Source organism: Protopterus annectens, chromosome 7.part0 (assembly GCF_019279795.1).
Source record: "Protopterus annectens isolate FY-2018-M chromosome 7.part0, PAN1.0, whole genome shotgun sequence".
NCBI lineage: Eukaryota > Metazoa > Chordata > Ceratodontiformes > Protopteridae > Protopterus > Protopterus annectens.
The window spans coordinates 1,518,679,336-1,518,694,466 of record NC_056739.1 but is presented as its reverse complement, the minus strand read 5'-3'; the positions used below and the strand labels follow the sequence as shown (position 1 = coordinate 1,518,694,466).

Genomic DNA, 15,131 nt, shown 5'->3' with positions numbered 1-15,131 from the left:
TATTTGTCAGTGTGGAAGGAGATGGTCAACAGACCACGCTGCTTTTCCAGGGATGGTCTGCACCTCTCCCCTCTATGTTTTCAGATATTAGCTAAAACATGGACTTCCCCCATAGTGCCTTTTTTAGGCATTTACAAACTGAAAATACTTCAGACATAGCAAATAAAAAACAAGAAAATCAAAAGGTATTAATGCTCAATGCTAGGAGTCTAAACAAAAAACTCCACTGCTTAGAAGCTCTCTTTACCCTAGAGAATGCTGACATCTGTGCAGTCACTGAAACATGGTTTAAAGCCGAGGAGAGCACACCAGCAGTACAAGATTATAATGCCTTCCACACATTTAGACCAGCTACTACACAGAGACTAAAGTGTCTCTATTTACATCAAGAATAAATATACCTCAAGGCTGAGCAAACAGGACAATCCACTTGAGCTGCTCCATGTTCAAATCACCATAGATAAAATATAATACCACTTCTTTGGAAGCTATAGCTCCATGACCCTGGAAACCCATACCATGTATTTAAACTTATTAGAAACACTAACCATCCAACCCAATACCATATTCTTGGATGACTTTAATTACCCCATTATTAACTAGGAATCCTATAATACACCAAAATACATGCACAGACATTCCTGGATTTTGTAGATACAAACTCCCTGGTCCAGATAGTCAGTACACCAACCAGGGGTGCAAACACACTGGATCTGGTGCTCATTAATATGGCTGCTGCACACCCCCTACTGTAATGCCTTCCCTGGTAAGGTCAGACTACAAAATGGTCTCCTATGAAGTAAAAATAAAACCTGGACCCCCCAGCTAAACCTGGAATATTCAGGAACTATTATGAGGCTAACCTCCTGCTATTAAGTGAGAAACTGACAAAATGTCAAGCCACCATAAACCCTGAGAACACTGCTGCCTATGCAAAACTGTTCACAGAAACCCTGTACAAGCATGTTAATAGCTGCATAGAGGCAGCTGTACCCACCAGGAGGAAGTAAAGAACTAAGTAAAAAAACAAGCCACCCTGGTGGAATCACAAAATCAATCAGATGTAAAACAGGAGGAAGAAAATCATGGCAAACATTAGGAGGTGCAGTACCTAGCAAGATAAAAGCACTCTCATCAAACTAAATAAAAAACTCAGAGGACAAATAAAGTCTACTAAAGCCAAATTTGAGGTAAGTTTGGCCTCTCAAGTCAAGGACAACCACAAAGCATTCTTTAGCTGTGTCCACAACCTCAAAGGCAATATACAATTGTGTGCAGAGCTCATTGTAAATGGAGAAACCTATACTGAGCCAAAAGACATAGCAAACCTCCTGGCTGATAAGTGCAGCTCCAATTTTACCCCTCTCTCCCCCTCAAACTTCCGTCAGGAAATATCATCAAATGTAACTTCCCCTGCAATCACTAGGGAATAGGTCCTTAATGCTCTATCTAACGCCAAGAACACTGTATCATTGAGCCCAGACAATATCCCAGGATACCTTCTAATGAAACATGACCTATCAGGGTCTCTGGAATTACTATTTAATTGTAGTCTCCAAACAGGCTCTGTACCTCATGAATGGAGAAAGGCAACAGTCATTCCTCTGCACAAAGGTGGGCCATCTACAGACCCTAGTAACTATAGACCCATAAGTCTCACTAGTCTTATATGTAAAGCCATGGAAAGAATTATCATGGAGATAATCAGTACAGATATAGTAAACCTCCAGACACTGGACCCAACCTAATTTGGTTTTGTTAAGGGAAGATCATACCTACTCAACCTGGTGGACTTCTTGGAGAAGGTCACCAAAGCAATGGATGAGGGAAAATTATTCACACTGCCTACCCTGACCTGGCATAGGCATTGGACACAATACCCCACTCGGGCATTGTTGAAAAACTCAAGAGGTTAAGTACAAATTCGTATGTCACCCAATGGATAGCCAAATGGCTCACAAACAGGACCCAGAAAGTTAGAATTGGAGAGTCCACCTCTACAAAGAGGCCAGACACAAGTGGAATCCCTCAGGGATCAGTCTTTGGACCACTCCTTTTTGGCATTTACATCTCAGAAATCTAGGCTAATGTCAATGGTCTCTGGCTAACTAAATTTGCAGATGATTGCAAATTAGGAGCTGTCACTGATCTCACACTGACACAAACTATCATGTTGACTACAGACCCCTAGGGCTGACCCAGTAGTCAGGGATTTAGAGACACACATAGATAGTAATCTAGCCTTTGATCATCACGTGTCTACAGTGGTGAGGAAACCATTCTATGTTGCACAACTTATAAACAAAGGTATGTCATCTAAGTCAAAGGAAGTCACTGTTCCACTGTATTTGGCATTCATCAGACCTATCATTGAGTACAATGCCCCCTTTGGTATGAACCTAACCAGGCATATCCAACACTTAAAATGTCCACAGAAGTTCCTTACTAATAGAATACATGGCATAAGTAAAATGTCCTGTGCAGACTGCCTCAAAGCCCTATCCCTGTATTTTGTCTCCTACAGGCTTTTGAGAGGATATCTATGCCTGGCATACAGGGTGTTGTCAGACTCCACTCTGATGGACCTCCTGCATATCCGCAATGCAAACAGCAGCAGAATTACCTGTTCTAAAGACTTAAACCTTGCTTGTGATATAAATAAGACCTACTGGAGTGATAGGCATATATCCCAGGGACTACCCCATCTATGGAACAGGCTCCCCATCTATGTGAAGCAGAGTTCTTCCCTAACCTAACTGAAGTGCAACTTGGACAAATGGATGGGAAACTGGAAATTTATCACTGGTTTGACACCTATGTCTCTAATGCAAACAGGTAACCTGTAAATGGTTCGTCTCCCAGCCCCGTGCTTACACTTATTAAGGGTATCAGAACTTGTCAGAAATTTGGGATGCATGGCTAGGCTTAAATAAGGCCCTTGTGGTTGTTAGCCTAGTAAACACCTATGAACTTATGAACCTTTAAAACAGAGAAATGGGGATCAGATACTGCTATTGTTATCATAACCTGATATTTGTAACAATAACGAGGGTAGAATGGGAGGAACAACACTATCACCTTAGTATCTTACAGGGATATAACAAGTAAAAAAGGGAATATATCTAAAAAGTAGAAAGAACCCCACAGCTGTAGGCACAAGTACATCTTCTAAAATTTTTTTTATGTAGAAGATGGTATGTATGCATGTATGTATGTATGTATGTATCTAACATATTGAACTAAACTAAATTCTGCTGATACTGTATGGCCAAGGCATTTTATGTTTGGCTACTCACTAATCACCCCTCTACCACAGAACCAGTTCTGCAACACTGTCAACAAAGTAAGTGCCCTTCTCTTTTCATTTGTCTGCTCCTTGACACTTCTGTGTATGTTTCTGTATAATATGTGAGAAGTAAAATTGTGTCACTCAGACATAATGAAATGACATAAGTAGATTCAGAGTGAGAGAGAGAAGCTTTTGAACCTCATTTTAAGTAAGATAAGATGGATTATATAGACAGCAAAGTATCTATTCTCTAAATAATAAAATGACAAAAGCTTTACATTTCAGTAAAACTGAACAGTAATTGCTCTGGAAATGGATAAAAACACTGCTATCACAAAGCCAACATAACATGTTGCACAAAAGCTGTAAACAAAATTCAGCTATACCCAACATTTGTTCACATTACATTTATGATAAGAAAATGCTAAACAGTTATATAGAATATAAGAGTACAATTAAAATTATATCAAAAGGAATTTGCATGAATTAGTTAATAATCCAGAATAATGCCTTTGTTCTTCATTTTAAATTTTAATGCTATTTTGCTTCATTGTCTGACTATCTTTAGAGCTAGCTGATCAATTTATTTTCTTTTTCTTTTTATTAATTCACGGTAATATTGCGGTTTTAGATTCTGCAAATATATCTTTGTCTGTCTGTTGATCTATCTGTCTATATTATAGGACATTGCAGAGTGTATACTGCACGTATAATTAGTTCAAGTAAGTACTGTCCTTCTTAGTAAATGTTCTTAAAGTGATGATCTCAGATTCTGGTCATCTGCCAGTTGTCTAGTACATTCCTGACCTGCCATTCCAGTCTACCCTGTTCTCTGCTCCTCAAAAAAAACAAAAAAAAAAAAACTAACAAACAACTTGCTGCAACTTACACCTCCCCACACACAAAACACTGCTTCGGTCATGAGAAGTTGCAAAAGCAGTATCAGAATTCATTTCTATACCAGCACTCAGAAATGCCAGTATGGAAGTAAATACTGGTCCTGGACTACTAACAAATCAGCATCTGTCTATCTTACCCCATGACAACTTATGTCATGAGAGGCTGCCCCCATTGCTCCACCACAGCTATGCTTCTGTCCTGTAGGATAGAAGGCTACGTGACACATTCTGCTGAGATTGACAAAGTATGGCCAAGGCATTTTATGTTTGGCTATATTCACTCTTCTACCACAGAACCAGTTCTGCACTAATGTCAACAAAGTAAGCACCCTTCTCTTGCCATTTGACTGCTCCTTGACACTTCCATGTCTGCTGTCACCCAATGACTCCACTGCAGGAATGAAACTCTTCTAATGACAGAGGGTACCTGATCATCTCTGGCCACGCCCTACTCCTCTGGTCTGTCTCTAGCACCTATTTTGATGGATATTGTCATACTGCTCTTTAAATAGACAGTATGACAAGCTATATGCCTAACCATTGTAATGTACAGATGGCATTATGTAGTATAATTTCCTTGGACAATTATATTCAGACATATAACATGCCACATTAATATGCAGCAACTCACAGCCAAAGCAGGCCCATTGCTTATTATTTACCGTAATAACCACAGCAGCAATATATTCAATTAAAACGTTCATTTTTACTTATCAATTTTAAAAGTAACACAATGAACAATGAGTTCACTGCTAAATAAAACTGGAGATTCCACTGAGATTCTACTGACAAAAATATAAGTAGTTGTTGATATACTTTATCATGTTATTAGTTCACATTAACATATCAAGTAGCTTTATGTGTGATTTGATCTACTTTTGATCTCTTAAGCAGCAAAATATAGAAATACTCCTGAAGGCAATGCAGAACCATGAAGACTTTGTACAGACATTTTAGAAATTATTTAAATTACATGTATAGTGTTTGGAAGAGGAAAAGTAGCAAATTAAAAATATAAGGAGTATGAACAGCTGTGCAGTATGCCAAATTATGTCATCAAGTATTCTGCCTTATAATGCATTTGCAATGAACTTTTCTTTTGTTATGGTACTGTATTTCAATAATGGCATGGCTTTCTATTTTAAACTTTGTGAGGACTCAGCATTTTGGTTGTTATGCTATGGTAATTGTCTATCTTTGTGCTCACCAATCCTTTACATGTTAGACAGAAAGTTCATATTCTGTAGTTCCTAAATACGTATTTACAAATGTCAGCGCTTTAAACTTTAAGCCATAGACTTGCATTGCTTGCCATATTAAAAGTCCCCATCATAAGTTATTATTCTTTGTCAGTCTGCATTGTTGTGAAACAGTAGTTATAGATAGAAGGAGAGTCACATGACAGTTATGGTAATAAATACAAGTTGTAATGGCTGGGCAGTGATTATTGTTGGATTTTAAGGTCTTCTTTGGGGCAAGTTCATTCATAGCAGACTACAGGATGGGGTTGTCGAAATTCTAACAAATGGTGTAGAAAATGATGGACTAGAAAGTACTTTAATGTTTCAGAATAATGCAATAGTTCTTTGGATTTTGGTGTACAGAATACTGACCCACGTAGCGCACTGTAACATGGAAAAGAAAAATGAATTATGGTGCTCTCTTAACATCATTGTTAATAAGAAAACTAGATATTTCTGATGGGGCAAAATACATTATCATCTCCTAGTCAGATGACTCAAAAAGTAAGAGAGTTGGATCTTTTTATTGTACATATGAAGCTGCTGGTCAGTTACAAATATGAAGATCACTGCAGAACAACTGACAAGCATGTTAGGAGACATGAACAGCTACAACTGTGTCACTAAGTGTTCTTTTCAAATGATAACTTTTTTCATGACCTTAACTGATAATGTCAGCAAAGTGATATAGATGGTTGAATTTGACAGCTCCATTTACTTTTGCTTGTAATAAAATTATTTAATGCATCTTACCTCAATAATGTGGTCCTTTCCATCTTTGCCATGGACAGCTTTCACTGCACAGATATCAAGTCCTCCATAGATTTCAGAACATAAATCGACCCAGTGCTTGTACCTGCAGAAAGAAATTGTAACCCTGAGTATTTTACTGAAGGTTTAAAAGGATGTCATGTGGCCTCAATAACATTTATTTTTTATTTGAATAATTGCCAGAAGTGTTTTACTTCATATATGTGACAATGAAGTTGTAGGATAAAGTACTTTCAAATATTTATGTCTAACATTCACTTACAAATAAGCTAGTTACGTTGACTTCATCTTTAGAGAATGTTGATATTCTTACTTCTCGAAGTATTCCCAACATTTTGTAGACTACACAACTCATGCATTTCATCATAAATTCTTATGACTGATACTGGATCCACACTATTATGCTCTACGTGACAAGACAAAAAGTTGCATTGAAAGCCACAGATCAGTATCTGATTATTTTAATAGATTCATGCTTTGAATCTATCCAGAAGTACTGCAAATCATATTTGCATCTCAACAAATTTTATGTTATACTAAATCCCTAAATTCCAGAGGCATAATCTTTAAAAAATGTTTAATTTATAACCACGTTTAAGCTAGGTTATGAAGTGTCAGTAAGCTCTTAGACCAAATACAATTAATTATAGCTCCCATTTTCACAGGTAAGAGTACAAATATGAAGTCAGTTATAAAACTCACAGTATAAAAAATGATTGAACATTGCAGTTTATTTTTTTATTTCGTGAATATGCAGTTATTATATCAGGTAATTTCTAGACAGCACAATATGCTTTAAACAGGCATGTGTATGGTCCTAAGAGAGTTGATGCTATATGAATGCCTTTTTAAAATGTGAGTCATTTGACTGATACTATGTCTTTTATATTTAATAAAGAGAGGTGTTACAAAATATCTAAATTTGAGAAAGCTTTTAAGCATTATTTCATTTCAGAAGCAACTTTGTCAATCCATTTTTATGAAGTGAATTCCCAACTTGATAATAAAAGAGGTGTTTTTCTCATAATGGTACATATATTTTTGTAAAAGTGGATATGACATATAATATAATAGATGCATAATGCCTGATACAAGTTTATCTTAAAATAACTCTCTAGTTTTGAGATCACTTAATTTAAAGCAAAATTATTACGCTTTACATAAGTTCCAGAAATTGTAAAGAGCTTTTAATATTATCACATTTTATATTACTTTGGAAAATAAAAGTATTATGATCCAACTTCATAGCAGAGTAGCTAAAACCATATACAGTATTTTAGTTTACCCTATCTGTTGCAACTAGATCAAGCTTATTACTTCCCTTAATTGACATTAGCAATACAAAAAAAAAAAAAACATATACATATATTCATCTTATGGTATTTGGATGGCATTTGTCATAATGTTAATGTTATCTGGAGCAATATGAAACTGTTTGTGTTAAAAAAATTCATAGGGTCAGTACTCAACATGGAGCCCTAATCTTCTTCTTCTTTCGGCTTTTCCCGGTTAGGGGTCGCCACAGCGGATCACCTTGTCCACACAGTAATTGGCAGTGGAATTTTACGGTGTCAAGTTGCCAGCTCGGCGCCCAACCTTCCACAGAAGGCACACTCACACGCACACCTAGGGCCAATTTAGAGTGTCCAATCCACCTGCAGCATGTCTTTGGGATGTGGGAGGAAACCGGAGCACCCGGAGGAAAACCACGTGACCACAGGGAGGACATGCAGACTCCGCACAGAAGGCACCCCAGCCGAGGATCGAACCGGAGAACCTCTTGCTGTGAGGCAGCAATGCTAACCACTGCATCACCGTGGCCACCCATTCAACATGGAGCCCTAATAAAAGTCTTAAATTCAAAATTAATTTCAAGATTATTTTTTAAGAAAGTTCATGAATGTTTTCTTCTGATTATAAAAAGGATAGTACTTCATAATTTTGGAAGGCACTCTGCAATGTAATATAGTGTGTTTCTGTTACTGAGATTTGTTTTTAACATTAGGTTTCCTGATGTGGTGTTAGTGGCCCCAGGGTTTTGCTCTGCACAGACTTTCAAATAGAATCAGATCAGACTTTACCTTACAGACCAAGAAGAGGTCACCTCTTAGTAAATCACAACAAACACAGTATAAGGCAGTTTCTGAGGTATTTCTCAATAATTCAAGTTTTCATACTACTTAATTTATCAAGTATCTTTCAAAATTTCATACTACTTACTTTATCAAGAAATCTTTCAAAATTTCCATGTTCTATTTAGTGCCTTAAATGAAAGATACAAATTGAAGGACATATTCAGTAATGCATCCAATTAATTACCAATCTGAATTAGTGTTCCCAGAGAGTATGTTTTTCTGACATTGATAGATTTACACTGATCAGCATTAAAGTTGTGGTATATCATTTTCCCTGGATATATAATGGTGGTATTGCTTTTCATGATTTGCCCATCTATTTTTTTAATTATAATTTATGTCCTTTCATGATGCCACATTTACTTACATTAAAGATTAGGGCATTACTATTGTAGTGGGTTTGCATTTTATAAGCCATCTTCATGAACATCAACATTTTCTAATTAAGTAATTATGTTACCTGGTTTGTAATCATCAACACCCTTGTTTACCTATAATATATTCCGCACTTTTACATTTGAGAAAAACAGTCCAAAATGTTACCACTACACAGCCTATGAGATGCAACTGGTGATAGAAATATAGCTCTCTATACTGGCTCGTGTCCTGTTGCTTAGCCCGTATTTTATTCATCATTTGATCAGACCTTTAGTGGCTTATTACAGCTACTCAAGTATTGCGTTTGTTTAAAACAATTATGCATTATGGGAGTTTCTCCTTTCACTACTGTTCTACAACCATGGCAATAGTATCTCTCTTTATCTTTCTCCCTCCCTCTCTCTCTCTCTCTCTATATATATATATATATATATATATATATATATAAAACAAAACCTAGTAGTGAAGAAATGTAGTTTTCTAGCTTAAGGGTAGTAAACACTTAGCTTAAGAAAGAACAAACCAAAAAAAGGGGAAAGCCAGTTGCACAGGAATGACATTTGACATGCTCAAATGGACTGTTGTTATAACTACTAACGTAAGATCCGTGTTCAAGATCACCTTGCATTCTTACCGAAAACAAGAAAACAGGATTCAAGCTGGTATTGCTTGTTTAACTCACAGTTTAAGTATAAACAAAAGATGAACACTTTCACTCTTGGCAGAGCTTCATCAGCAAAGTTTTTCTGCAACCACATTGACTATGTTGTTTTTTGTTTCACTATCAGATGCCATTAGCTACTCCCCTTATTCACTGGGGCTACTGGATTTGCTTTAGCCTCTCCCATGCTTGGCCTGACACCGGCCCATGTCCAAGGCTGGTGTGTGGATAGAGAACTCTACTGCAATGCCACTCTGGCTGGGAAATATGCTCTAACTCCTGCCACCCTCCAAAACAACCTTGTAAGCTCTTCTATAGCTGACTTATAGAAGTGTGTGTGCACTTCCTGGCATGTGCAACCTCGCCACTAACAGGTACACCTCTTATGCAGTACAGATTTTGACATGCTCATAACACTACTTTATTTCAGCAAACCTAGGCTACTTCATTCAGCCCAGAATGGCTGAGCTGATGTTAGTTTCTCACTCCATCATGCCCCTGTGGTCCCTTCACAGCCCATGTTGCAAATAAAACAGGGGTAACACAGGGCAGGACAATGATTTTTATCCCTGTGTACCATGTGGCTGTTGACCCTTCACTGGCTATGTCTTGTATAATCAAATTCATTTTTTTTTATTTTAACATGCTACTGTCACAATGTCTCCCAATCATTTTTTGCTGCAATAAAAAAAATCCTTTCAACCTCTGAGTCCAAGTTGGGTTCATAGTTAGATCTGTATGATTTGATATGAAATTTAAGCAATTACTGCATTTTATTAATTTATATTTGTTTTTATCCCTAGGGTAATTTTGGAAAGCTAAGGAGTACCACTAGTTTCAACTGTACATGTTACTTATTTTGTGATTTTAACAGAGGATATTTTTGTTGAATTTACTTAGGATTGTATTGGATTTTATTTTCAGATTGAAGGTGATGATTTCATGACCTGTATTAATCATATAGGAGAATACCATAGGTGGGGAACAGAAAGAGCATCAGTTTGCCATTATGATATCTTATTGTTTTTCAAGAATGTTTTGATTAAAATAGTCAATAAATATTTAAAAATATTCATTTGACATTTAGTAGATGTTTACCCAGCCATTGACTGGGTAATTAAAAATTGCTAAGGACCATATTCTAAGAGATTTTTGCATATTGCAGTTTAGTCAAGACATGCTTGATTGTTGTTCTAGATGGTGTTTGTAATTCATAACTGCAAATATTAATACTGTATGTAAAATTTCTTGTCATACATTCGTGTCTTGGATTTTGGCTTCCATATGTTTTCTTCAAAATTGATATACCACTACCTATCTCATTACGTCGGCAAGAATAAAAGGAGATATATTTTGGAATTTATAATACACAGTTTGTATCTTTAATTTATGTTTTAATGGTACATGTATTTAACCTTCTCCAAGCCAGAGCTGTAGCTAGGTCATTTGACATCCTGGACAATCTCCCAGCCCCCACCCCACCCCTTAATCAGACCTGAAAATCTAAAAGAAGTCATACAAGGTTGACAGTGTAGAAAACAGCATTTAGAAACTGTAACAAGAAGCAATACTAACTCCTTGCCACAGTTCCTAATATACACTGCAAGCAGTCTTTGAAATTATTTCAGCATCCAGAATATCAACAGCTACTATTTAATCATTAACAATAATCTTGAAGCTGCAGGGACTGATTGACACTCATACCCAGCACCCCAAAGACAGCGATCACACCACTGATTTACAGGGATTGACTGGAACCTCTTCTATGTTACTGATCATGGCCTCTCTACAGCTTGTACCTGGTGCAGTGACCCTTCTGCTCTAGGTACAGTTTTGCTCCAAGCAGACGGAGGAAAGCATGTAGGCTACCAATTTTACCATTCATAATTTAGGCATTTGTTAAAGCTGTCTTCACCTCTAATTTTTTTACTTATTTTTTTATCATGTATAATTTTCCTTTTTTTTTTTTTTTATTTACGCCTTGGAATTCGAAGCAACTTAAAAAGTCACTATGGAAATTGAACATTTCTTGTTCAATTCTTGTATTCCCTAAATAGAGAAGTGAAAGCCATCAGCAGTAAAGAACTCCACCTAGTTACATATCTCACTTCAGGATGACAAGCACATAATCCCTCATTTGTGACACCATGTCTTAGCTACTGACTGAAATCCAAACTTTTGTCATGATATTTACACAACATGTGAGATGGTGAAATGGTTTTATTAAGCATATGTCTTTTGCCCATGCTTGCTAGGATGTTCTATTACTGCATGTACATGACCGAGGAGCATCTTAGATGGCTGTCAATCTTTCTGAAGCAAACAATGTGACAAATATCATTATTTTTAAATATAAATGACAGTGTCCCTATTTTTAGCTACAGCTTGGCATGACACATTTACAGTCTTATTGGGATCTGAATGGAGAGAGAAGATAAGTCAGCAGGCAAGGGTAGTATTGTTGAAATTGAATCCATCCTCAAGTCTTGGTGAGTTCCTTCGTGAGGTGCGCCCTGTTTTTCACAAAATCTCACAAAGATGGCACTGCTATATAGACTGTATTTATATGGCATATATATTGGACAGAAGTAGGTTAAAGATAAATAAACGGAGCTGGGTGCACAAGACCAAGGATAAAAAAGTGTCCAATCCTGGTAGGCACACTGGTGCCAGGACTGGAAATTTTGACAGTGTAGAATCCTTAAAATACAGAAGCATTCCTACAATGGGGCTAGGCCCAGGGGGAGGATGGCCCACCTGTCATAGAAGGAAGTATTAGTCCACAAAAATCACAAAAAAAGATAGGGCAAAGAAGAGCCATAAAGTTGATAAAGTGGACTATTAAGGATAAGAAAGAAATTATTTATCATTACTATTATGCAAAAAGCCTATAATTTCCAGACACAAGATATACAGAATGATTAAGAGACAAATTAGAGGAAAGGAAAATATTTCCACAGGAAAAACTGTCAGAAGCTTTAAATGAAAATTTGTGTTCAATAATACAACAGATTTGTGAAAAACAGTATATAGATCAAGAAACTTTGATCTGTTTGGAAAAAGAAGCACCAGAGGAAATGTGAAAAAAAAATATATATATATATTTGAAAAGTATAAAAAAGAAATATGGACATGGGAAAGAAAGAGAGATTTGATATGGTGCAATATTTATGCAAAGGAGAAAGCCAAGTTAATCAATGTAAAGAAGGCAGCCACAAAGATATTTGAAGAGAAATACAGGCAAAGGCATCTGGATATGGAAATTTCACAATAAAAAAAAATAGTATCACAAAGAGAGAATGTAGAAAAGAAGATTAGTAAAGTAGAAGTAAAAAAAAAAGTTGAAGTTATGGAATGCCTGTGAAGTGAAGGATTTGGTGTAGAAAGTCTAACACAGGTTACATCACAACATGATGCAGTGAGCCCTCAAAGTAAGGAGAAACAGGAAGATCAGGAGACATCTGAAGAAGAAATATGGACATGGGCAAGAAATAGAGATTTAATATGGTGTAATATTTAAGAAAAGGCGAAAGTAAAACTAACCAATACAAAAAGAGCAGCACCAAAGATATTTGAAGAGAAATACAAGCAAAGGAATCCAGACATGGAAAACTTCACAATACAAAAAGAATAAGAAGACAAAGAGGAAAAGGAGAAAAGGAGATCAGTAATGGAGAAGTTAAAGATATAGAATATGAGGTTATGAAGTACCTCTGAAGCGAAGGATTCAGTGTAGAAAATCTAATTCAAAAAGCACCACAACAGGATAGAGCAATTGATATCCGAATTAAGGGGAAACCAATGGAACAAGAAGCAATTGGTCAGGTGCCATATGAATATATTTTGGAGCCTTCCACAGGCAACCAGTATAAATGTTCACTTGAAGCTAAACAGCAAGGGAAGAAACAGTAATATGTGGAAATTCTGATGCAGTCAGTGTTGAAGAGTGATAGGCCAGTGAGTTCCCATTTGACAGAGCAATGGATGGCACAGGATGAAATTGAAGAGAATGTGCCACAGGAAGATGCTATAGAACTTTCTATAGAATGCCCACAGGAAATGGAAAACAAGGAACAAGGGATGTTCCCTCAGTTTGGAAGAAAATGAGCTAAGAAAAGAGTGGCTTGATTTAATAGAGATAGATATATTAAGGTTAATGAAAGAAATTGACTGCAGAAGGTCAATAAAATCCAAAAAGTCAGAAGTCTGGTAAAACAAATGAACACAGTAATTAGGACTGTTCATAGAGATCCATGCGATATAACAGAAGCAAACAGGATATATTACTGTGCAGCTAAATTAATAACTGATAAAGTTCTACTACAAGAACACAGGGTAGTGAGGGAAAGGAAGGGGAGAAATCAAATACCATCATTGAAGTATCAAATAGAGAAAATTATAAAGCAATTAAGACAAGGAGTATCTCTGTTACAAGACTATAGAAGAGGGAATAGATCAACAAAAATGCTAAGAAAGATAGATGTGATAAAGCAAGGTGCAGTATTAGAGTAGATCAGGATCTATCATGCACTATCGCAAATTACAAACTAAAAATTTCAGCACAGGCAGAAAAACTTAGAAGATACACAGATAAATATAATGGAAAAGTAGAAAATAAGCAATTTATTGATGACCCAAAAAGGTTTTATAGACAACTGGGAAACAAGGTAAAACGAACTCAAAGACCACCAAAAAAAGAAGACATAGATACATTTTGGAGAAGTATCTATGAAGATCCTGTGAAACATACCAAAGATGTTAAATGGATAGAAAAAGTAAAAGAAAGAATAAGAAGTTTAAAGGTACAGGATATGAAATGGGATGAAGTAACAGCCAGAGAGATTGAAACAAAGTTAAGAAAAACCTCTAATTGGAAACCCCCAGGCCCAAATACAGTATCTAACTTTTGGTTAAAAATATTAACATCTTTGCATGAAGATTTGACCATGAGTAAGAACTATTTATATGCACATTCCAAACAGACACCAACCTGGCTAATGACAGGAAAAACAATGCTCCTACTTAAGAGTGAACCTGCAAACTATCTGAAAAAATATAGACCAATAACTTGCCTTCCGACAACGTATAAACTATACATTTGAATTAATGCTGATTTATAGTCATTTAGAAGAAAACTTAGTTATGGCAGTACAACAAAAGGGCAATAAAAGAAAGTCACATGGAACAAAGGAGCATTTGTTGTTAAATAAAGTCATAGTGGAGAACTATAAAAAGGGGAAGAATCTAACTATGGCATGGACTGACTACAAAAAAGCATTTGATAGTATCCCACATTCATGGATAAAAGAGTGCTTACAAATTCATAAGATACACCCTACAATGATCGACTTCATTACAGTGACCATGAAACAGTGGCAGACTTCTTTGCAATTAAGCCATGATGAAGGACAAATTATTATTCCAGGGATAAAATTTCAAAGGGGGATATTCCAGGGTCACTCTCTGTCACCACTGCTATTCTGTCCTGCCCTTAACCCATTAAGCTGTCTACTTAACAGTTTAGGCCAAGGCCATGGCTATAATCTGGCTCCTTGAAAACAACAAAGTGTAAAGACTTTTCATCTTCTCTTTGTTGATAATTTAAAACTGTATAGCGCATCAGAAGAGGAACTGAAAGCACAACTGCAAGTTGTCAAAACTTTTTCAGGTGATATAAGAATGTAATTTAGGCTTGATAAATGTGCAAAATCAACCTTTAAAACAGGAAAACTCCAGCACCAGGACAACATCAGTTTG

At 36.3% G+C, this 15,131-nt stretch overlaps 1 protein-coding gene across 1 annotated transcript in view; it reads right to left on the bottom strand.

The window, feature by feature from the left end:
• Window positions 1–15,131, bottom strand: part of SYN2 (synapsin II) — a 1,726,111-nt gene that overhangs the window by 365,292 nt on the left and 1,345,688 nt on the right. Inside the window, exon 9 of the mRNA XM_044078054.1 lies at window positions 6,183–6,285. Within this exon, the coding sequence (XP_043933989.1) occupies window positions 6,183–6,285 (103 nt within the window). The remainder of the gene's footprint in view (window positions 1–6,182; window positions 6,286–15,131) is intronic.